Source organism: Saccopteryx bilineata, chromosome 2, assembly GCF_036850765.1.
Source record: "Saccopteryx bilineata isolate mSacBil1 chromosome 2, mSacBil1_pri_phased_curated, whole genome shotgun sequence".
NCBI classification, from domain to species: Eukaryota; Metazoa; Chordata; class Mammalia; order Chiroptera; family Emballonuridae; genus Saccopteryx; species Saccopteryx bilineata.
The window spans coordinates 338833048-338857846 of record NC_089491.1 but is presented as its reverse complement, the minus strand read 5'-3'; the positions used below and the strand labels follow the sequence as shown (position 1 = coordinate 338857846).

The 24799-nt window shown below is 41.1% G+C and overlaps 1 protein-coding gene and 1 pseudogene across 2 annotated transcripts in view; one reads left to right on the top strand and one right to left on the bottom strand.

Annotated features, from left to right (window-relative positions):
* The window catches only part of NUP205 (nucleoporin 205), a 78597-nt gene that overhangs the window by 32796 nt on the left and 21002 nt on the right, over positions 1-24799 (bottom strand). The window contains exons 13-23 of one of the 2 annotated variants that reach the window (XM_066262361.1): positions 23630-23812; positions 21732-21782; positions 20911-21120; positions 16866-16965; positions 15936-16073; positions 14294-14483; positions 13272-13392; positions 11771-11852; positions 11305-11469; positions 7980-8104; positions 1722-1836 (exon numbers count right to left, since the gene is read on the bottom strand). In XM_066262361.1, the coding sequence (XP_066118458.1) occupies positions 1722-1836; positions 7980-8104; positions 11305-11469; positions 11771-11852; positions 13272-13392; positions 14294-14483; positions 15936-16073; positions 16866-16965; positions 20911-21120; positions 21732-21782; positions 23630-23812 (1480 nt within the window). The remainder of the gene's footprint in view (positions 1-1721; positions 1837-7979; positions 8105-11304; positions 11470-11770; positions 11853-13271; positions 13393-14293; positions 14484-15935; positions 16074-16865; positions 16966-20910; positions 21121-21731; positions 21783-23629; positions 23813-24799) is intronic. The other variant, XM_066262362.1, reaches the window with a different exon arrangement.
* Positions 3944-5481, top strand: LOC136323435 (peptidyl-prolyl cis-trans isomerase D-like; annotated as a pseudogene).

The window sequence follows — 24799 nt, the reverse complement described above, 5'->3', positions numbered from 1 at the left end:
ACCAGTAATGAAAATTATTGTGAAATCAGTAAGCCTGGATTTCCTAAAATATAAAGATGCTACAAAATAAACTTTAAAAAACTCAATAGACCACCACCGTATAGATAGAATATGAATTTTAAAAATTGTCTTAAGCCCGACCAGGCGGTGGCGCAGTGCATGGAGCGTTGGACTGGGATGCTGAGGACCCAGGTTCGAGACCCCAGGGTCTCCAGCTTGAGCACGGGCTCATCTGGTTTGAGCAAAAGCTCACTAGCTTGGACCCAAGGTTGCTGGCTCCAGCAAGGGGTTACTGGGTCTGCTGAAGGCCTGCAGTCAAGGCACATATGAGAGAGCAATCAATGAACTAATTAAGGTGTAGCAATGTGCAACGAAAAACTAATGATTGATGCTTCTCATCTCTCCGTTCCTGTCTGTCTGTCCCTGTCTATCCCTCTCTCTGACTCTCTCTCTGTCTCTGTAAAAAAAAAAAAAAAAAAAAAATTGTCTTAAAAAATTGTAGCCTGACCAGGCGGTGGTGCAGTAGATAGAGCATCAGCCTGGGATGCAGAGGACCCAGGTTCAAGATCCCAAGGTCGCGAGCTTGAGTGCAGGCTCATTTGGTTTGAGCAAAAAAAGCTCACCAGCTTGGACCCAAGGTCGCTGGCTCGAGCAAGGGGTTACTCGGTCTGCTGAAGGCCCGCGGTCAAGGCACATATGAGAAAGCAATCAATGAACAACTAGGGTGTCGCACTGAAAGACTGATGATTGATGCTTCTCATCTCTCTCCGTTCCTGTCTGTCCCTATCTATCCCTCTGACTCTCTCTCTGTCCCTGAAAAAAAAAAAAAAAAAAAATTATATAATGTAGAATCCTATAAAATATAGGTAGCCTGAGATTATTATATTGGTTAGGTCAATAAACTAAGTTATAAATAGTTTTCACCATAACTAGCTTTCTATTTATCATTTCAAGACATAATTAATTTACATATACATACAAGAAACAAAAGACAGATTTTTATAAAACAATTTTTACTCAAAAAACCCCTAAATTTCCAGAATTTTCTTAGAGATATTTTCTTATCCTTCAACGGAATTTTAAATTTTGTTAGGAAAATGGTCAAATTCCATCTTTAAAGACTATTTTTAAATAATTTTGTGCTAACAGCTAAAACATCGGTCTTACCTAGCACAAACTACAAAAGCAACCCAAGTAAACAAGCAAGTAACAAAAAATAGAATAAAATTCCGCAAATGTAACTATAATTCCCAAAAGTTACATATAAGTAAAACCACTCAACTGAGGACTTTACATATTTGTTTTTTGTTTTTTGCCTTTTTTTTTTTTTTTTTTTCTGAAGCTGGAAACAGGGAGAGACAGTCAGACAGACACCCGCATGCGCCCGACCGGGATCTACCCGGCACGCCCACCAGGGGCGATGCTCTGCCACTCCGGGGCGTCGCTCTGCCACGACCAGAGCCACTCTAGCGCCTGGGGCAGAGGCCAAGGAGCCATCCCCAGCGCCCGGGCCATCTTTGCTTCAATGGAGCCTTGGCTCCGGGAGGGGAAGAGAGAGACAGAGAGGAAGGAGGGGGGATGGAGAAGCAAATGGGCGCTTCTCCTATGTGCCCTGGCCGGGAATCGAACCCGGGTCCCCCCCGCACGCCAGGCCGACGCTCTACCACTGAGCCAACCGGCCAGGGCCTACATATTTGTTTTAAGGAAAAATAATATCCTACCTTTGTTAGAAAAAGGTAAATGTTGCAACTGAGAAAACAAGAAGTCCTGGCTGGTTCTCAGGTACCGCATAGTAGGGCCCGACGTATCGGAGCACGCACAGAGCTGATAGATCACCTGAAAATTAAAAGGAGAACATCCCAGGTCAGCTTTTTTTAAAAAAAATACATCTTAACATAAAATGTGAACTGAGGTCTACGAAGTGGACACTAAGACCCATCAACAACTCAAGCAAAATGGGTAAACACAGGTATAACACTCAAAAGTCCAGAGTTATAAGCAGCCCTTAGCACATTAACTCAAAAAGATATATTAAAATACAGTTGAGAGTGATAGAGACATTACTTAAGGACTACCCCTGAAATGACTCTAAATATATGGTTTTTTGTTTTTGTTTTTATTCGTTTTGTATTTTTCCAAAGTGAGAAGGGGGGTGGGCAGACAGACTCCCGCATGCACCGGACTGGGTGCATGCCCACTAGGGGGCGATGCTCTGCCCCACTGGGGCATTGCTCCACTGCAATCAGAGCCACTCTAGTGCCTGAGACAGAGGACATGGAGCCATCCTCAGCGCCCGGGCCAATTTTGCTTCAATGGAGCCTTGCTGCAGAAGGGGAAGAGAGAGACAGAGAGAGAGAAAGAAGAGGGGGAGGGGTGGAGAAGCAGATGGGTGCTTCTCCTGTGTGCCCTGGCTGGGAATCAAACCGGGGACTTCTACATGCTGGGCCGATGCTCTACCGCTAAGCCAACCGGCCAGGGCCCTCTAAATATATGTTTTAATACATGCACATACTGATAATTAACACCTTTCAGTATTTTAACTATTATTAGTAGCATGTTACTTAGAAGTAACTTCTGAAAACCATAGTTGCATTGTTGTTTTTTTTACCCCAACCTTAGGAAGATAATAAATTTATCAGAATTGAAGCAATTTAAGAATTACAAAGATCTAAAGATTCAAATAAATGAGAAATATAAACTCTAAATAAAAATTTAACAGAAAATAATAGAAGTAAACGCTTTTATATCAAACATAAGAAAAAAGTGAACAGCTATAATATGTATAAAGATCTCCATTGAATATATAAATATCATTAAGAGAGCCAAATAGATAAAATGGCAAAAAACAAACAAAACACATTTTACATGTGAAAAAACAAAAGTAGCCAGTAATCAAAGAAAAATGTTCACCTTTTTCAGTAATTAAAAAAAAATTAAGGCAATGATAAAACAGGCCTCTCCTGCAAATCAGAAAAAAATTTAAATGTAAAAGCAAACCCCAGTATTGAGCAAAGTGGTAGTGAGAACTTTCATTCATTCATGAGTCACTTTATAAATACTTATTAAAGGCTGTGATGTGCTTTAGAGAAAATAAAATGTTGGCTAAGCTTCCTTCAGGCATGAGTTGTGCTGCTGGCTGTGAACTCGGTGTTAATGAATGAATAATACACATGAAATAGTGGCTAGAGACAGAACCAAACATAAGACAAAGTTATAGAGTCATCAGCTGAAAAAAATGTTGAGGCCAGAGACAAGCAGGATTCTGACCCGAGTTTCTCTAGGAGCAATGTTCGATACTGGCCAATTCAGTATTCACTGTAAATACATAAAACAAATGAATGACAATTGTCTGTAAATCCGTATCCAGAAATATATTCTTAAACATATAAAGCAGAGGGGGAAAAAAAACTGAAAACAACCAAAATGTAATTTTACATTGTGGCTGCATATAAAGTTTATACCCTGAGAGGGGGAAAAAGGACACATAACTGTATGTCTACTGAGTATAACCAAATAAACAATGTGTATACATGAGAAAAAGATAAGGGAACACAAGAGAAACTTAAATGGTTCTGTTGCAGATGTATTCTTGTCTTTTAAACAGACTTGACATTGTTTTAATGCTCTATAAACAAAAAAAAAAACTTGATAGGCTAATTGGAAGTTCTCAAAACAAAATAAAAGTTAGTTATTTGTATCAGATGGCCAGTGAAGAAGATAGGAGAACAGACCCTCCTCCACTGTTACAGGGAGGACACAGAAGCGCCCACAGCACACCAGACATTTCACAGGGGTGTGCCCAAAATACCCCTCCTCGTTTCCAAGACCAGGTAGAAAAACCCTCCATCCTTAAAAAGAACAGAGCAGCCAGCCGTCTGGTGTCTGCCAAGAGCTGCTCTCGGGTTTTGGCTGCCAGGGGGCCACAAGATGCTTGGCACCTGCTCAGAAATGTGTCTGTGAGTCAAAATGTTGTACCTGTCTCCAGGAGCTAAACCCTCCAACCCCAGTAACCCCAAGTCTTCTTTGAAATGGACACGGCAGGTAAGTGAGTTGGTCAAATTCTCAGAACTGTTTGCAGATATTGTACCCAAAACTGGAGAAAATTTTCGTGCGTTGTGTACAGGAGAAAAAGGAATTGGACCCTGCCACTAGAAAACCTCTCTGTTTCAAAGGATGCTCATTCCATCGAGGCATTAAGAAATTTATAGTTCAAGGTGGAAAACTCTCAAATCAGAATGGGGCAGGTGGAGAAAGTATTTATGGTGGAAAAGGTGAAGATAAAAATTTCTATTACAAGCATAACCAGGAGGGTTTACTGAGCACAGAAAATGCAGGCTGCAGTAAAAATGGTTCTCAGTTTTATCACAGTTCCAACTCCTCATTTGGATGGGAAATGTGGTATTTAGCCAAGTAATTAAAGGAATGAATGCGGCAAAAATTCTGGAAAATGCAGAAGTGAAAAGTAAAAAACCTGCCAACTTGGGCATTACTGCTGAATGCAGAGAACTGAAGGAAAGGGGTGGTGGCGGAGTATTCCCAAAAGACTGTTCCAGGGTCAGTTACCCAGATCTCCCCAAGGATGCAGATAAAGATTTAAAAGATGTAGACTAACTATTATTAACAACATTAGACCTATTGGAAATGTATTTTCCAATCCCACAACTGGGAGATGGCTACTAAAAAAAATATAAGGCCCCGGCTGGTTGGCTCAGCGGTAGAGCGTCGGCCTGGTGTGCGGAGGACCCGGGTTTGATTCCCGGCCAGGGCACATAGGAGAAGCACCCATTTGCTTCTCCACGCCCCCCCCCCTCCTTCCTCTCTGTCTCTCTCTTCCCCTCCCGCAGCCAAGGCTCCATTGGAGCAAAGATGGCCCGGGTGCTGGGGATGGCTCCTTGGCCTCTGCCCCAGGTGCTAGAGTGGCTCTGGTCGTGGCAGAGCGACGCCCCGGAGGGGCAGAGCATCGCCCCCTGGTGGGCAGAGCATCGCCTCTGGTGGGCGTGCCGGGTGGATCCCAGTCGGGCGCATGCGGGAGTCTGTCTGTCTCTCCCCGTTTCCAGTTTCAGAAAAATACCAAAAAAAAAAAAATATATATATATATATATATATATATATATATAAAAGTTTTAAGATATGTGGAAAGGTCAGAGGCTGTTATTGAGAAAGCAGATAGATCAAAGTTGCAACCTGCAAAGCTGTGTGTTGAAAATTGGGGCTTGTAAACTAAAGATGTCAAATTGGCAGAAAGTAATCGGCATTGTTTGAAGGCTCTTGAAACAGATCCATCAAATACCAAAGCACTGTACTTTAGAGCTCAGGGGTGGCAAGGACGAAAAGAATACAATCAAGTGTTGGCTGATCTTAGGAAAGCTCAGGGGATAGTACAGGGAAATCAAGCTATCCAGACGGACTGCTGAAAATCCAACAAAAAGATAAAGGCACAGAAAGATAGAGAAGGCAGCGTATGCAAAAACACTGGCTTAACAAGGAATTCAGTTTTGCTTTAATATCATACACTGATTGTATAAAGGCAATAAGAAATATAAGAGGTGGGCCCTGGCCGGTTGGCTCAGTGGTAGAGCGTCGGTCTGGCGTGCAGAAGTCCCGGGTTCTATTACCGGCCAGGGCACACAGGAGAGGCGCCCATCTGCTTCTCCACCCCTCCCCCTCTCCTTCCTCTCTGTCTCTCTCTTCCCCTCCCGCAGCCAAGGCTCCATTGGAGCAAAGATGGCCTGGGCGCTAGGGATGGCTCCTTGGCCTCTGCCCCAGACGCTAGAGTAGCTCTGGTTGCGACAGAGTGACGCCCCGGATGGGCAGAGCATTGCCCCCTGGTGGGCATGCCGGGTGGATCCCGGTCGGGTGCATGCGGGAGTCTGTCTGACTGCCTCCCTGTTTCCAGCTTCAGAAAAATACAGGAAAAAAAAAAAAGAAAAAGAAAGAAAGAAAGAAATATAAGAGGTGTTGTGTATTGTGTATGATCTCTAATGGGTTCCCTTTGACACTTCAGTTCCCCATTGTTTACAGTTTAGAAATACTGATATGAGCTCATTCTTAATTTAAAGAGAGAGAGCGAGTCTGCAAAGACACAAGGCTCAGTCTTGACTTATCACCCAGAAAGCCTTATATTATTGGATGGTGAAAGTATCAACAAGGCCCAAATTATTTCATTTTGCTACAATCAGATTTCTTTAAACAAACCAGGTCTTTTTAGAGGTCTGAATATTTCTCTGAAGCATAAACCTACAGGTGACCGAAGCATCTTTCACGACAAACGGAGCAGTATTCGTGTTAACAGGCAGATTCAGACTCGGACTCTGCAGGTCTGGGGCGGGGCCTGAGCTTCAGCACTAACAAGCTCCCAGGTGGTCAGGCTGATAATGCTGGACCACATTTTGAGTACAGCAGAGTTCCAGAGCATATGTAATGCACTGGCAGACTGCTGGTATAGACATGTTTTGTTTGGCCAGTACAGAGTTTTAAAATCAGAGGATCTGGCAAACCAGAGCCTGTGTTCCAACATAATAAAACTTAGCAGGGCTCAGAGCAGGGCAAGTGCGCTCCAGCCTGTCAAATTCTCCTCCCTCTCCTTCTCGCCACTATTCTGTCTCCAATCAGGCTTCAGTCTCTTCCTTCACCAGCTAACTCCCTTAGCTAGATGACTAAGTTTACTCACTGCTTCTACCTGCGTTTGCCAAATTCTCCAACACTGTGCTAAAATCAAATGTACATCAAGCTTGTTTCCTCACTAAAGAAGAATTAATTTTGATCCAAAGGAAGTCCTAGCTTTAGTGACAGGTTGTTTGGACAGCAAGAGAACAGAAGAAAATAGTAAAATGATTACAAAAAAAAAAAAGGAAAAATTACACAAAAATCTATGACACTAGAAGCAAATGATGCATTTCTTTCCATGAAAATGAGAATTGGGGTGCCACTTAAATTTAGACACTAGTTGCATCTTATAAAGCCTAGTTCTTAAAATACTTGTGAAATGGCCCTGGCCGGTTGGCTCAGTGGTAGAGCGTCGGCCTGGCATGCAGAAGTCCTGGGTTCGATTCCCGGCCAGGGCACACAGTAGAAGCGCCCATCTGCTTCTCCACCCCTCCCCCTCTCCTTCCTCTGTCTCTCTCTTCCCCTCCCGCAGCTGAGGCTCCATTGGAGCAAAGATGGTCCGGACGCTGGGGATGGCTCCTTGGCCTCTGCCCCAGGCGCTAGAGTGGCTCTGGTCACAACAGAGCGACGCCCCGGAGGGGCAGAGCATCGCCCCCTGGTGGGCAGAGCGTAGCCCCCTGGTGGGCGTGCCAGGTGGATCCCGGTCGGGCGCATACGGGAGTCTGTCTGACTGTCTCTCCCCATTTCCAGCTTCAGAAAAGTACAAAACAAAAAAAATACTTGTGAAATGAACAAAACCAAAAATAAACACAAGTCAATAAAACTTCTCGTTACAGTTCAAACTTGACACTGTATAATTTGACTTTCTACCACCTTACGTACAGCTATTGGGCTGCATAATTTGCACAGTCCTTAAAAAGTGGTTTCACTTACATTCTTCCATTCTCATTTAAGTCTCACAACAGCCCATTTCCCAGATTAAAAACCTCAGAGATGTTTCACAGCATGCCCCAGGCAGCTCAGCTAGTGAGGAGCAGAGATGGGAACCAAGAGCCTTCTGAACCCAATCCACTGTGCCCTTCACCAGAAAGGAGCAGCACAGCACCATGGGAAGGTTTCTAAATGACCTGGTCAAATCCATCTCAAAAATCCAATCTCCCTCATTTCTCAAGTTATCAACATAAAGGATGTGTAGACCTTTAGGATCTTCGAGTTTATGTGTTACCAATTTTTTCCATAAAGGAAAGACAGGTCAAACTAACAAATGAGTTCATTTCAGCTCAGCGTTCCTGTTACACATTCATGTCTGCACCATATCTGAGTACTGCGTTCAGTTTCTTCTCTCATGAACTACCGCACACAGCACTGCCTACCTGGTAGCACAGCTCAGCAAGTTGAGGCGATTCCCTCACCGCCACGGGGCCGGTCCTCGCTGCCACCCCTTTCTCCAAGATGTTCAAGATGGCATGAAGGCATGTGCGCGGGCAACCCAGAACTCCTATGTAAGACCAACAGACAATTCACTTTTCCTTTAAAATGTCTACATTAAAAACCTGAAAACAACTTTATAAAAGCTAAATTCCATAAACACCTGCTCTAATGTAAACAGCCTTACGGATATTGATGTAAAGAATTGATAAATACTAATTTTCTAAGGCTTATTAGTTTGTCCAGACTTAAAGTCCTAGAGATGGGACCATCACAATCCATTACACTGGGGAACAAAATTTTTGTTGCATCCACAAAAACACTTGTTCTTACCTAATTCGAGTGTGCTGATCTCAAATCTGACATTAGTTTTTCTCTGTAAGCTACAGTTCTTTTGCAATTCAAGATTTTAGGTTTTCATCTTATTGTAAAATTTTCAACATTTAGTTTAACATAATGAAGTAGAATATCTTCTTGGGCATCATCTTTGTGAAAATATAATTTATATAATGCAGTAAATACACTAATACACCAGAAGATATGATTGCATCAGAATTTGTCTACAATTTCAAAATAGAACATATTAAAACACTTATTTTAATCATAAAATTTGTGCAAAACTTATTTTAATTCTATTCAGGCAAAAATTTGCATTTGTAGCTCTTACATTTGTGTACTTGCTGAGGACAATCTCATTTGATGCTCAGCAGTAGTCTGCTCATCACTAAGAGCTCCAAGATTTTCAGGAAACTTATCAAGGTGACTGTTCAGGAAGTGAATCTTTTTTTTTTTTTTTTTTTTTTTTGCATTTTTCTGAAGCTGGAAACAGGGAGAGACAGTCAGACAGACTCCCGCATGCGCCCGACCGGGATCCACCCGGCACGCCCACCATGGGGCGACGCTCTGCCCACCAGGGGGCGATGCTCTGCCCATCCTGGGCGTCGCCATGTTGCGACCAGAGCCACTCTAGCGCCTGAGGCAGAGGCCACAGAGCCATCCCCAGCGCCCGGGCCATCTCTGCTCCAACGGAGCCTTGGCTGCGGGAGGGGAAGAGAGAGACAGAGAGGAAGGCGCGGCGGAGGGGTGGAGAAGCAAATGGGCGCTTCTCCTGTGTGCCCTGGCCGGAATCGAACCCGGGTCCTCCGCACGCTAGGCCGACGCTCTACCGGTGAGCCAACCGGCCAGGGCAGGAAGTGAATCTTAATGCTCATGTTACATCCAATGTCATGGAAAGCCAACAGCATCCTTTGAACCAGAAGTTCATAGTTTTCTGCTTTTTTGTTCCCAAGGAAGTTCTTTGTAACTGCCACCAAAGACTGCCATGCTGCTTTCTCCTCCTTATTCATCTTCCTGGAAAATTCTTCGTCATGTATGAGGGTTTGAATTTGAGGTCCATCAAATACACCTGCTTTTATCTTCTTGAAGGTCAAGGCAGGAGAAGCAGAAATAATATGTTGAAAGCATTCACTTTCTCTATTCAAAGCCTGAACAAACTGCTTCATTAAGCCAAGTTTAATGTGAAGTAGGGGAAAAATGATCCTGTCTCGATTAACTACAGGTTCATTCACAATATTTTGCATCCCTACTTCCAGAGCTTCATGTTTTGGCCACTCCTTCTGTGTCCAGTGTTTCTCCCGAACTCGGCTGTCCCACAAACACAGAAAGCAAGGATACTTCATGAAACCTCTCTGTTGTCCTAGCAGGAAATTTACCATTTTAAGATCCACACAAATGATCCAGTTATGCTTCTCATACTTCAGAAAGTCGAGGACAATTTTTATGTTATTATAATCTCCTTGCAGATTAGTTGAATAACCAATTGGAACTGCTGCATAAACATTACCGTTGTGTAGGAGAACACACTTCAGACTCCCTTTAGAGCTGTCAAGAAATACGCTCCATTTTGTTGGACTGTAAGTGTTAACACCTAGCTGGCTGAGAAGACTACTGATATCATGACAGTAAACAAAGTGTTTGTCTTTGGGGAAAAAGTCCACAAAAATTTGTTCACAAAAATTTGCTTCCTGAAATGGAATACTTTAGCTGACTGGTGAAATACATTCTTTTCTTGAAGCCTGGAGGCTAATAACTCAGCTGCTTTCCTTGATAGGCCCAAATCTCTTACTAAGTCATTCAATTCGGGTTGGCTAAACTGCTGAGGTGTTAATGACTGCTTGGCATCAGAAGAAGACCCTTCTGATCCTACAATCATTTCCTCATGCATCTTATCAAAATACACTTGATCACCACGTTCACTTTCTTCGTCCTTAGAAGAAATAAAACCATTGAAAACTGGAACTGGGAGTGTCTCAGAGTGTGGGATAGGTCGTATTGCTGAAAGAATATTAGGATATGTGATCATATGCCATTTTTTCTTGCCGATGCCCTTTGTATGGATCAGACAGAATAACAGTCACTGCTGTGGTCCTTAGGTTAACGCCAAACCATAGGAATACCAAAAGGCATTCCTTTGCGTTTTCCTTTTGTCCAGTCACAAAGCATTTCCTCACAATTATGACACACGATATGAAGAGCCCAATTCTTGTCTTGATCGCCAAGGAGAACTTGAAAATAGGCAATATATGCACGTGTCACAAATGATGAAATACTGCACCTTTGACATTGAAGTGTGTAACAGCCACATATATAACAGAAGGTGTCAGGACTATTCTTACATTTATGCCTACTCGAAGAAGCCATAATTCAATCTTAAGAGAAAATAAGATGGTGTTTTTATCAGATAATAATTTTTTACATTTAAAAACAACTACAATTATGTAAAAGTGATGTTTGTAAAACAATAATTGCTTTGTGGTTATGTTCAATCCAAGAGTCGTTGCCCTTTAACTCCAATTTAAAAACCAACGCATGCCATTAACTGTAACAAAAAGAAATTAAAATTGCATAAAAACTAGAGCATGCACCAAAAAACGGATTTCAGATTTGGAATCAGTGATGCAGAAATATATAGAAACAGTTCTAAAACCTCATGCAACAGAAAATGAAAAAAAAATTGTTCCCCAGTGTTATTTCTTTCAGTGAATTAGCCCATGAGCCCAGCATTCAATAAATGACTACTGCCCTGGCTGGATAGCTCGGCTGGTTGGAGCATCATCCCAAAGCTCAGAGGTTGCCGGTTCAATCCCCAGTCAGGGCACATACAGGAACAACAGACTGATGTTCCTGTCTCTCTCGTTTTCTGCCTCTATCTAACACACACACACAAGACTACTTAGCTCCATAAACAGAAGACGGAGTAAATGCCTGTACCTGGATCTTGTAGGTTGGTGGTGCTGACGGGTTTCTTCAATTCGAAGCCCAATAGGTAGAGAGCAAGGCTGGGAGGGTTGCGCTCCAGTGAGGTGATGAGCAGGTTCAAGATGTGGATTCTTGTTTCATGACGGATTACAGCTACTCTCCTCTCAAGTTCTGATCCTCAACAGGAAAATTACAAACGAAATTACAAAACAGTAAAAAGTTAACAGAAGTCAAGTTCAAAAATATAAAACTTTTATTCCAAACCGCCACGTTTCCTCTGGTCTCAGTTGCCTTGTAAGCCGTTACCTTGAGCTCAGGTTCATTTAAGAGGTTTCCCAACAGCTTTACACATTTATACTACATACACGCTGGCAAGTTCGTTAAGGTCTCTTACGTCACCACTGGACAGATGATACTGTCCTCTACATTAAGTATTTACATAAAATAAAAAAATAACGCATGTTAACCTAACACTTACCCTCATCTACACGCACAAATTCTTCTGCATCTTCACTGTCCAAACACTCCACAAACCCAGCCATCAGCTTCTGACTAATAGTCTGTAGTCATATAATGATAAAAAAATAAATTACAAAAAGTTTCCAAATATTAGAGAAACTATAATAAATATATACTTATAAACATTTGTCTATAAAAAAAAAAAGCAAATCTGAACCAAGTAATCAGATTGTAGTTATTACTTTTTTAAAAATTTTCCACTGATTTAAGAGGGGGAGTGAGGAGGGAGAGAAAGAGAAACATCAACTCGTTTCACTTAGTTGTTCCACGTAGTCTTGCACTCATTGACTGCTTCTCATACGTGTCCTGACCAGGGGTTAAACCCACAACCTCTGGCACGCCAAGTCAATGCTTTATCTACTGAGCCACCCAGCCAGGGCCTAAGTTATGTTTTTAATTAATAGAAAACTCAGATCTTTAAATTGCCATAAATTAGCTCTATAAAAATGAAAGAAACAAAATTTTTAAGTTTATTGGTTTCAAATCTTGCTTCCTTAATTCTTCTTTCCCAAAGAATCACACAAATTGTTTTAAAAATATATCATTAAATTGTTGTTTTATGACCTCTTCATTATATACTAAATGCCATGGGCACTTAATTACAATAGAAAATAAAATTCTCATCTTAAAAAAATCTACTTATCACTAGTTTTATATTTCTGGGCTGCAAGACCAGATACTACTCAAATCCTTAAGAAATTTAGCAGGGTATGAAAATCAGTAATAATTCATACTCAGATGAATGCAGGCGAACTGAAAAGCTTTGTCTCTAACATCCCCCAACTATCAGGTGGTGATCATGAACCTCACCCAAAACCCAGACTAGAGATCTATATTTTACTTAAATAGTGGATCTCAACCTGGACAGTATTCCAGTCCAGAGGGCACTTCACTTTAATGCACTTAGAATAGCAACTGTCTCATCAGACATTACAAGGGGTCCTCCGGTTACGACACAGTTCTGTTCCTACGACAGTGTCGCAACCCAAATTTTGGTGTAAGTCGAAATACACCCTAGCCTAAGTCACTTACCTATTCTAACACAGTTGTAAAATCATAATCTAGAACATAAAAACACAACTAAGCCACAGAAAAAGGAAAAGGACATAAATATACTGTTCTGTAAACTGTATTGTAGTAACAGAAAAAAATGACAAAAATGATTAAGCCACAACACTCACGTCTCAATTTTTTTAAGTTTTTATGGGAGTGAGCATCATAAACCTGAAATGTCGTATGTCAAGACTGTTGTAACCCAAGGACTCCCGTATAGTAACATAATATAATAAAAGTATAATCAATACTACAGTGCTTCAAATATAAATCATAGCCCCTTACACAAGTAGGTTTTCACCCAACATATATAAACATACTAACTCCTAGAGAATTTTCCCAAAAGCAAGATTGTGACTTCCATATGGACTCAGAATGAACCAAAAATTAACAACAAAATCAGTCACCTGGTCATGTGTGAAATCTCCAACCAATTTTATCTGCATATTGGTGTTGCAGGAGATACAGCAGAGGATCTTGGCACTTTCAAAGGCCAATTCGGGATTCGTATTGCCGTGATACAGGTACCTTTAAACAAGAAAACAGTTGAGGAGTACAGTGGTACCTTGAGATACGAACAGACCAACATATGACTTTTTAAGATATGAGCTGCGACTCGGTCTGTATTTTTGTTCAAGATCCAAGCGAAATTCTGAGATACGAATCATGATTCGGGAAGCTGGCGCTAGTTGGCGCATTGGCGCACAGGTCCAGTATTGGCAGTTTGATATACGAGTTGACTGACTTAGGAGCTCAGTTACAGAACGAATTAAATTCGTATCTCAGGGTACTACTGCAATGCGATGAAATGCAGCTTCTCACTAGTCTCAATAAAGAACACTGAGAGTCAGCGCTCATCCCACTCACAAAGCACTTCTGGGGAATTAGACCACGGTTTCCCTTCTAAACACATGCTGCCTCTTCTGGGTGGAATAATGTTCCTCCAAAACTCCTATGCTGACATCTGAGCCCACACAGGCCTTGGAAATGGGGCCTCTGGGGAGGCAGTCGACCAAGTTAAGGTGAATAGGGAGGGTGCTAATCCAACGTTTAGTGAACTCATAAAAGGGGGAAGTCTGGACAGACACACACAGGGAGGAAGCAAGGGGAAGCTGAATGCAGAGACAGGGTGATACTTCTAGAAGTCCTGGAACTCTGAACCCTGCCAGTAAGCCACGATCCAAATTCTCTCCAAGTGACGTACAATATTAAGATTGTGTATCGTTCTATTCTTGGAAATGTTTAAGACATAGAATAATTAGAAGAAAAAGAACCTGTAAAGTAATTAAAATCAGAGGAGCTAAAGAAGACAAGAACAAAATGAGGCCATAACAAAGTGATGCTTTAGGGATCTGACCAGATTTGGAAATCAAAGCTAGAAAGCCCTCTAATTCATTTCATCATTTGTCTACCTGCAACTGGCACCTACCTGGCGACGTTCACCACATTATCAGCCTTCTTAGTTCGGGGGTTGATTCCCTGCAAGAGCTGTTCTAAAGGCGCGACGATCAGAGCCAGCTGACTCTCCCTGAGCAGGTCCATGAAGAGGTTCTCCTTCTGCAGGGTAAGGTTGAGCAGCGCCAGGCAATGCTGGACCGCTTTCTCCAGGTGCTTCTTCCCTAGTAACCAAAGGCTGAAGTTAGAAAACTGCATGCAAACCCTTGAAACTCAGAGTCAAGTCTCAGAAAAACAAGGTAAAAGAAAAGTTCTAGATTCGAAAAGCCCTCGAGTTCTCAAACTGTCAGTTGCCACTTCACAAGGCTGCTCATTCATGGAAGTCGAAGAAATTTTTGTGACTCAGATTATTTTCATGTAATGGCTTCTAGGTCATTGTTTTTGTATCTTTTCCCTAATTATTTAGAGCAGGGACTTTCAATTGGTATGCTGCAAGAATTTTTAAAACATGACTACTTAGGGACACTGACCTCTTTTCCTTTAGATTATCAAATAAAAGAATAACAACAGCCTTCCTGTATGAATGAATCAAAATTATACCTATTTTTTTGTCAGACTGGCAAAAATGTATTTTTTGGTATGCCAAAGAATTTTAGCAACTAGTATAAATGTGCCATGCAATGAAAAAGGTTGAAAATCGCTGAGTTAGAGCAACGGTTCCCAGATGGTCAGATGGGGAAGGGGTGTATTTTGGCCCCAGAGGACACTGGCAATGTTTAGAGACACTTTTGGTTGTCACACTGGCCAAGTACTACAGGCATCTAGTGGGTGGAGACCTACAATGCACAGGACAACGCCCACAACCTACAAAAGAAAGTTATTCATCTCAAAATGTCAATGGGCAGTGCCAAGGCTGAAAAACTGTTTGAGAGTTATACATACTCATTGTGGAAAATTTGGAAAATAAAGAAGCTAAAAATATAAACAAGGATCACTTATCCCCTCATTCAAATTTAAAACACGTGGGCTCTGAAGCCAAACTGTCAAGGTTCAAATCGCAGCCCTGACACTTACTGGCACAGTCCTAACACTTGCTGGTGACAGATGTGAGACCTTTTTGTAAGTTAAGTCCCTACCTGTTGACTGGAAATAATATCTACCACACAGGGCTTTCCTACAGATTAAATGCGTTAATACATAATGTGCTTTTAAAAGCACAAAATGCACAGTCAGCACTCAATAAATAATAATTAGTAGTAATAATGACAGTAAATAAAACTTATTGAATACTATGTACCAAGAAATATAGTGAGTGCTTTTACAAATATTATATATATATATATATATATATATATATATATATATATATATAAACTACTTTAGATTTAAATTTAGGCATGTTAAACATGTTAAAGTGAAAGAAAGCTCATTACAATGACCTACAGAAGACCCTGCAATGAGACATGGTTACAGTGAGTTTCTGTCCCTTACCTGCTTTCACTTTTTATCTCCTTTCATTGTATGGCTCCCTGAACACACCACTGTAGCCACAGAGAGATCTTAGAGGGAAAAGGAACCTCAGAGATCATTTCGTTATATCAAACCCTCACTCAGTGTACAAAAGGTGAAAATATCAAAACTGTTTTCAAGACAGACAGAGACACTCAGGCACGTACCAGGGAAAGGGGCATAGGTATCGAGCTGCTTAACGCCTTCTTCCAGTAAACTAAGAATGAGCTCCAACATCGGTGACTCATTTAGAAGATGATACATCAGACTAAAACCTGGTGGTTTGTAGGCTATAATTTCTTCTCCTAAATAGAACATAACATAGTCCAAGAGATGGTGAATTAGTATTCTTCTCGTACCCTTGATTTATAAGAAATGTATGAGACCTATGAATTAAATTGTATCTGAACAGATAAAGGCCAAGTTTCAATTTAGAGACAATGTTACAGATGGTATACAGTGGTAATTCCCCAAAAGGCTGATCTGCACAAAGCAACCAGTCACCTCCTAGTATATGTTAACTCACTAAAGAATGTATAAAGCAATGTTCGTCTTCCATTCAATAAAATTTTACTTTACTTTCTCTTGCTAAGAACAAAAAAGATTTAAATCCTAATTTAATTTATAAACAGAAATATATAGTCCATAGAATATATAATTAATAAATTATATATAGTTTTTAAAATAGTTGGCATCTTGTTTGGAAGTAACAGAATTAGCCCTGGCCGGTTGGCTCAGTGGTAGAGCATTGGCCTGGTGTGTGGATATCCCAGGTTCAATTCCCGGTCAGGGCACACAGGAGTGACCATCTGCTTCTCTACCTATCTTCCCCTCTCCTTCCTCTCCCACAGCCATGGCTAGACTGTTTCAAGCTCATCAGCCCCAGGTGCTGAGGATGGCTCCATGGAGTCTATGCCTCAGGCACTAAAAATAGCTTGGTTGGGAGCATGGCCCCAGCTGAGCAGAGGATCAGCTCCAGACGTGGGTTGATGGGTAGATACCGGTCAGGGCACATGTGGGAGTCTGTCTATCTCCTCTTCTCTCACTTGGAAAAGGAAAAATAAAATAAAGGAAAAAAAAGTAACAGAATCAATTACCTTGTAATTCCACAAACTGGTCTACAAAATCTTCCAGTTGAGGCTCATAATCTCTGAGCAGTTTATAGAACACCTCCAGAACGACTTCAGCCACTTCCCACTACAGAAAGATACAAGTATTTCAACCACAATGAAACAGTGCAAGGTGAGACAAGGCTAGGCTTTTCTTTTTTTTTTTTTACAGGGACAGAGAGACAGAACAGAGAGAGATGAGAAGCATCAATCATTAGTTTTTCATTGTAACACCTTAGTTGTTCATTGATTGCTTTCTCATATGTGCCTTGACCGCAGGCCTTCAGCAGACCGAGTTACCCCTTGCTTGAGCCAGTGACCTTGGGTCCAAGCTGGTGAGCTTTTTTTTTTGCTCAAGCCAGTTGAGCCCACGCTCAAGCTGGCGACCTCAGGGTCTCGAATCTGGGTCCTTCCGCATCCCAGTCCGATGCTCTATCCACTGCGCCATCACCTGGTCAGGCAAGGCTAGGCTTTTCTTCACCCCACTTTTCTCCCGAAATGAGTCAAGTCCGTATCTATTTACTAATTTATGCTAAACTACATTGCAATCCTGATTCATTGTGCTTTATTTTGCTAAATGATAAGAAACTGGCGAATTTTACAAGGTATAACATTTGTAAAAGCATTACTCTTACAGAAAAGTCTCTGTAGCAGATATTCAGGCTGCAAATCTAAAGCACTTAGAATTTAGTCATAGTCCCTTTATAGTTAAACATCAGATTTGGACACTTCTCCAAAGTGTTAAGTATTTCATTTTCTTTAAGAATCTCAGCTGGAAAGGATCTGAGAAATCATCTCCTCTAATCACCCTTATTTCCCGGGTGAAGCAAGTGAGGCTCACAGCATGAATGGCCTCCCTGAGACCATAAAGTCTGGAAGGCTGGCAGCAAAGATACAGGAGGTCAAGCCCGGTCTTCTAATTCTGGACCAGTGTTCTACCCCATAGCTCTTCTAGCCAAAGGTGTTAAGGAGACATAATTACTGGTCGGCTTGCCCCAAAAGAACCCAACCACACCTCTTTGTTAAAATTTTTTTAAAACCTATGCAACAAAAAGAAAAAATATTTGTCAATGAAAAAACATATACAATAAAATTAAAACTTTATTTTAAAAATTCATTGCACAGAATTTTAAAAGGCTGAGTTTGGTAATTATATGCAGATTGGTTTTTAAATTATTTTAAAATCATTACTTTTACTGCATGATTTTATCAAGGCTGAGTTTGGGAATTGAGACTAAATGATGATTTTCTAACTGTTATTTTAAAATTATTCACTTTATATTTTCCAAATTTTTCAAAATAATTTATTTAAATAAAAAAGGCTCATCACCACATAATAATGGATTTTAGGATTGATAAATATACATGCTGCCTCTAACACTCTGTGTTTGTTAATTTAACTCAATCCAAAGCACTGTTTTTGTGAGAAATCAGAGTTATGAAATACGGTGCTAAAGTTAAATCTGAATAAGACATTCAAGTAAAATAAATTCATAAATTGAGGGGAAATTTCTCGGGGTAAATATGGTGTGGTGGAACTGAGATTAATGATAGCGAGGGTAGGCAGCAGCACCTGAAATGCAGACACGCATGGGTAAAAGCAGTGACTCCTGGGAAGAACATGGCTGACTATGTTCTAAACACTTAGGTCGCTATGACCTTTTTAAGGAAAGGAAAATAGAGTACTTAAATGCCAAAAATCATCAGAACATTTTGTTGAAGAGATTGTAATTAGCAGCATCCATTATCCATCTGAAATAATTTTTATTAATGAGGCTGTTAGTGTTTCATCCAGTAAAACAGGCCCTGGCCAGTTGGCTCAGCAGTAGAGTATGGCCCGGCATGTGGTTACCAGGTTCAATTCCCGGTCAGGACACACAGGAGAGGTGACCATCTGCTTTCTACCCCACCCCCTTCTCTCTCTCTTCTTCTCCTGCAGCCATAGCCTGAATGGTTCCAGCAAGTTGGCCCTGGATGCTGAGAATGGCTCCATGGCCTTGCTTCAGGTGCTAAAATAGCTTGGTTGCCAAGCAACACAGCAGCAGCCCCGGATGGGCAGAGCATCTCCCTGTAGGGGGCTTGCTGGGTGAATCCCGGTCAGGGTGCATGCAGGAGCCTGTCTGTCTGCCTTCCCACCTCACTGAATGAATTAAAAAAAAAAAAGTATGTGTGTGTGTGTGTGTGTGTGTGTGTGTTGTATAAATATCACCAAGGTAATTCTAAAGCCTAAATAAAATATATATCCCTGTGTTTATTTTTACTACAGAAGAAGCAAAAATTATAAAGCAATTGACAAAAATATGAACTTTAGTTTTGAGACTAAATTAGAAACAAACTATATTCAATGATAAGGTAATGAATAAACTATGCTAGATATAAGTAATGATTACTATATTTTTTGCTCCATTAGATGCACCTGATCATAAACACACCTAGGTTTTTAAGGAAGAATATAAGAAAAAAAATATTCTGAACCAAATGGTGTGTTAAAATATTTAATAAAATACCATATTTTTCACTCCATAAGATGCACGGGCATTTTCCCCTCCATTTTTGGGTAAAAAAGTGTGTCTTATATAGAGCAAAAAATATGGTATATAGTCATTATAAAGACTTTTCAAATAATAGTTTAAAAAATCCTCATGATATTATGTTTTGTGGCCAAAAAAGATACAAACTAATGTAACTAATTATCTCAATTTAAGTATATATGCATAGGATAAAGATTAGATTTTTCTTTTCTTTTTTTTGGCAACAAGATTACGAGTGACATAATTTCTTCTTATATTTTTCCAAATTGTCAAAATGAGCATAAAGTTAATTATTTTTATAATCATTAATAAAACAACAAACAAACCCAAAAGGTTCAAAAATAGCTAACTATAAAAATAAGGCAGATACATCCAAGGGTACTCTGTGAGGCAATAGTATTAAAAACTAAAGTGAATTATGTCAGAACCTGGAAGGGTCTCTTACACAGCTTAGGGGTTATGCCTGGATCTGGAATCAGAGTCCTAGATTCAAATCCTGGTCCTGGACCTTATGTAAGTTCCTTATCCTTGCTAAGCCTCCATCTGTAAAATGGGAATATTAATAGTACCTGCCTCACAGTAATACTGGAATTACATAAGATGATACAGCGATAAGCTCAGTCGTGAATGTGTTAGGACCAGAGCAAACGTGCATATATGTCAGTGATCCCTCAGCCTCTGTCCATGGCACACATACCTACATGGACCATAATACGCTGTCCCACTAAGCCAGACTCCACAACCCAGAAGTGCTACCAGTCAATAGAAACTGCTGCAAGTTTAAACTCATTTCAATTCCTAACCTAAATCATCTCAGTAAAGGGCAGTGTGTTCCCAACTGACAAAGGTGTAACATTTTCAGTTCCATTTTAGTCAAAGTTTGTTCATTTAAGGATCCGAATCACTATGAATTTATATCAGTCAGATGACTGATCACTAAAAAGTAGTGCTTTGGGTTTTTTTTGTTTTTATTTTAATTTATTTTTTTATTTTTACAGAGACAGAGAGTCAGAGGGATAGACAGAGACAGAGAGACAGGAACGGAGAGATAAGAAGCATCAATCATTAGTTTTTCGTTGCGCACTGCAACACCTTAGTTGTTCACTGATTGCTTTCTCATATGTGCCTTGACCGCGGGCCTTCAGCAGACCGAGTAGCCCCTTGCTGGAGCCAGCGACCTTGGGTCCAAGCTGGTGAGCTTTGCTCAAACCAGATGAGCTCACGCTCAAGCTGGCGACCTCCGGGTCTCAAACCTGGGTCTTCCGCATCCCAGTCCAACGCTCTATCCACTGCGCCACCGCCTGGTCAGGCAGTACTTTGGTTTTAATGCCCAAAGTATTTTGTAATGCAAATAAATTAATCAGACAATAGACATTACAGTATTAAGACTGTGAAGCCTACTAACTTGCAAAAGCTGAAATGAATTTGTAGCATCTTATACCTTTAATAGAAAAAGCAGCAATAAATAAATAAGGATAAAGAATGTTTTCTCTGAACGTCACCTTTTCAGCGGCTCTCCGGTAAGCTCTCGTGCGGAATCGGAGAAATACGGAATCCCTAAGGAACTGCAAATAGGGGTCAAAGCCAGGGGGCCGCAGTCCAGCACCCAAATTAGAAGGAAATGAGCTCTCCACCAGGGTGCTAATAAGCTGGCAAAAGGCCCGGGTCAACGGGTATTCTTCACACCGGGATTCTATTTCATTCAGTTCAACCTTCCAAAGAAAAATAAAGAAAATGTGGTAACATAAAAATGTCAGCTATAAGGTGTAAAGCACTTTGTAGATAATTAACTCATTCACATGGCTACAATATCACACCAAAAAATACATAACAGATTACTACCATTATTCATTTAGAGGAAAAAACACAAAAGTATTAGATACTTGAAGTTAGCCAAAAGGCTAAGAAGTGCTACAAAGTATTATATGAATCTAGCTCAATCAGATGGGAGAATTTCATATTTGCACATATTGTTCCCAACTTTGAATTAAAAATAGAAATCTTAAATGTTTAAAAAAGAGAGAGGGAGTATAGAGAGAGAAGAAACAAAGTCCCACTATAGGCTGGCCCAAGTAACCTAATTAAAATAAGTTACAACCAAACTTTCAGTCTGGATGGCCACCATACAACATCCTTTCCCAACTTGGAAACCCAAGTTCTTTGGTTCCTTTCATAAAAAGTTTCAACACTGAGCAGCAAACCCTTCAAATTAAAATATATTAAAATTGAAAATTATAGAAATTTAATAAAATAAGAATAATCCTTAGTCTTTCTATCATGTGAATATATAAATATAGCATTCAAACTAAAAGGAAAACTTTACCTCTATACCAATAGCTTGCCTCTGGCTTGGAACCCTTACGGTCTGTAGGATCTTAAAATAATGAAAAGAACATGTCAGAAGCACAGCACTGCTCATTCATTAACAGAAAGCAGTGACTATGCAATATAATAGTCACATTCCTCACCCAGCACACCCACAGATCTTACAATGTCAACCAGAACTGACAACTGAGAGGTCTCTATGGACTTTCTTTAGCAATTGCGTCAAGGTGTAGAACTTCTGATTACCTGGGCATCAGAAAACTGGTAGTTTCTAAGTGCACACAAGAGGTGTCCTCAGCGAACTTCCTCTCAGTCTAGCAATAAATCTTAAAAGGATTTATGGGATGAAATCTCACCAGTGTTGTAGACACTGGTCTGTTTACAACCAGCCCTGCTACTGGTACCAGAAAACCAAGAAGTACAGAGTTAAGATGTTCTGTCCTGACCTTGCTAGGGACACACACAGTCTATGGTATCATTAATTTCATGTTCCTTAACTCTCTTGCAAGCTGAGAATATAACATTAGGTGGGATTCTTTTTTTTTTTTTGTATTTTTCTGAAGCTGGAAACGGGGAGAGACAGTCAGACAGACTCCCACATGCACCCGACCGGGATCCACCCGGCACGCCCACCAGGGGCCACGCTCTGCCCACCAGGGGGCGATGCTCTGCCCCTCCGGGGCGTCGCTCTGCTGCGACCAGAGCCACTCTAGCGCCTGGGGCAGAGGCCAAGGAGCCATCCCCAGCACCCGGGCCATCTTTGCTCCAATGGAGCCTTGGCTGCGGGAGGGGAAGAGAGAGACAGAGAGGAAGGGGGGGGGGGGTGGAGAAGCAAATGGGCGCTTCTCCTATGTGCCCTGGCCAGGAATCGAACCCGGGTCCCCCGCACGCCAGGCCGACGCTAGGTGGGATTCTTTAAAAGAAAAAAAAGAGTCTTGTTCTAAGGATAGAACTGTCTAAACGCAATCACATTTCATCTCAAGCATAAAAAAAGCACTAACCATTAGGACAATGATTAAGTAGTGATACACACATGAATGAAAAATGATTACACAGAAAGTGACTGGGCCGCTCAGCACAAACCAACTCCCACAATTTATGTTTTTGTAAAATATCATTAATATCTTCAGGACACAAATTAGAATATTTCACTACTACAAAACAGTTGCTTCCACAAATGTGTTAAGAAACACAGGTTCCCTTATGCTATAGTATTTCTAAGACAAACAGATGGTCCACTGAATCATTTTCCTAGAAATATCTCTGTAAGTACAACTTTATTTTCCTTTCTTCCTTTACCGCCTATAGAATATATATATATAAATGGCAATAGGGCTTACATCTAAAGAAAAAAAAGGTGATCAAGACCCCTCACTCTGATTTTGGGTGATAGGTATGCAACATAATTGAATGACAAGATAACCTGAACATGTTTTCTTTGAATATATGTACCCTGATTTATTGATGTCACCCCATTAAAATTTATAAAATAAAAAGACCCCCTCACTCTTCTGCACAGGAAGGGCACAGAAAAAAGCAGGAAAGCACAATAAGGTATTCCTCACACTTAATGAGTCCAGGCGGCTTCTGAAGGCTCATATCATCCAGGTCTCAAAGACAGAGGAGGAATGCTATCCATTCATCAATATCTTACAGACACTGAAAATCTAAGTCTTAAGAGAAGAAACAGTCCCCAGGAACCCAGTTAAGTTGTCAGTGATCAAAGAGGAAAACCCAAGCCCATTGGTTTCTAATACTCAGGACCAAAATGGTAACTTTCTAATGGGGAAGTTCATGGTATAGCATGTTTCGAAGTGGATGCTCTTGCTTCTACGATATTATCAAGCCTCACCTCCCACATTATAATGATGGAAGTCAAGGAGCTGGTGATACTACCTGAGTGTACTCCAACGACTGCCAGAGGGAAGCTGCAATCTCAGGTGATTTGCCAAATGCTGCCAGGGTCCTCAGGAGTTCGGCCTTTAGAACAGGGGCAATGCTGCACTGCAGGAGTCCCAGAATCACCACGACAGGGGTCCACTGAGGATGCTCACAGACCGCCAGGCGAGCGTTTTCACTCTGAGTGGCAAACACAAAAAGAACAAGGACCTTTCCATTTTTGAAAGCTAAGAAAAATGATTAGTAATTATCTAAACTTCTAGCACTTACACTGAGAGTTCCTAGGCTTAATATGTACTAAAATAAAGATAAGACTGTGGCTTCTGCTTGAAGTCTATCATGGGATCTAATCAAACCACTAGCCCAGTCAATGTAAAGAATGGAGGAGAAACAGCCTTTCTGGAATGACTTTCACAGCCCTAAGCATGGAAAGTAATATATGCAGAGACAAATACTCCACCAGGTCTCATGAATCTTATCTCAGCACTTTAGGTCCTCTCTGCAACCATGTAATATATTCTACTGTAATACGGGGGTGCTCAGGTTACGGCAGTCTCAACATACGATGTTTAAGTTTACGACGCTCACTCCCATAAAAACCTAAAAAAACTGAGACGTGAGCCCTGGCTGGTTGGCTCAGAGGTAGCGTGTCGGCCCAGCAAGTGTATGTTGGGTTCAATTTCCAGTAAGGACACACAGGAGAAGTGACCATCTGCTTCTCCACCCTTCTCCTTTCCCTTCTTTCTCTCTCTTCCCCTCCTGCAGCCATGACTTGATTGGTTCAAGCAAGTTGGCCCCAAGCGCTGAGGACAGCTCCATGGCTTCCACTTCAAGTATTAAAAAACGGCTTGGCTGCTATGCAATGAAGCAGCAGCCCCAGATGGGCAGAGGATCACCCCATAGTGGGCTTGCTGGGTGAATCCCAGGCAGGGCACATGAGGGTCCTGGCATGAGCAGGCTGTCTCTGCCTCTCAACAACAACAACAAAAAGAGAGACTAGGTTATGAAATGAAATAAAAAACAAAGCCAAACAAAACAACAAAATATAAACCTATATGTGCACTACAGTTATCACTAATAAACTTAGTGGTACATAAATTTAATACACAAAAATTTGGGGGCTCCTTACAATGCCACTGTACTAGGACACAATAAAATTAAACTCTC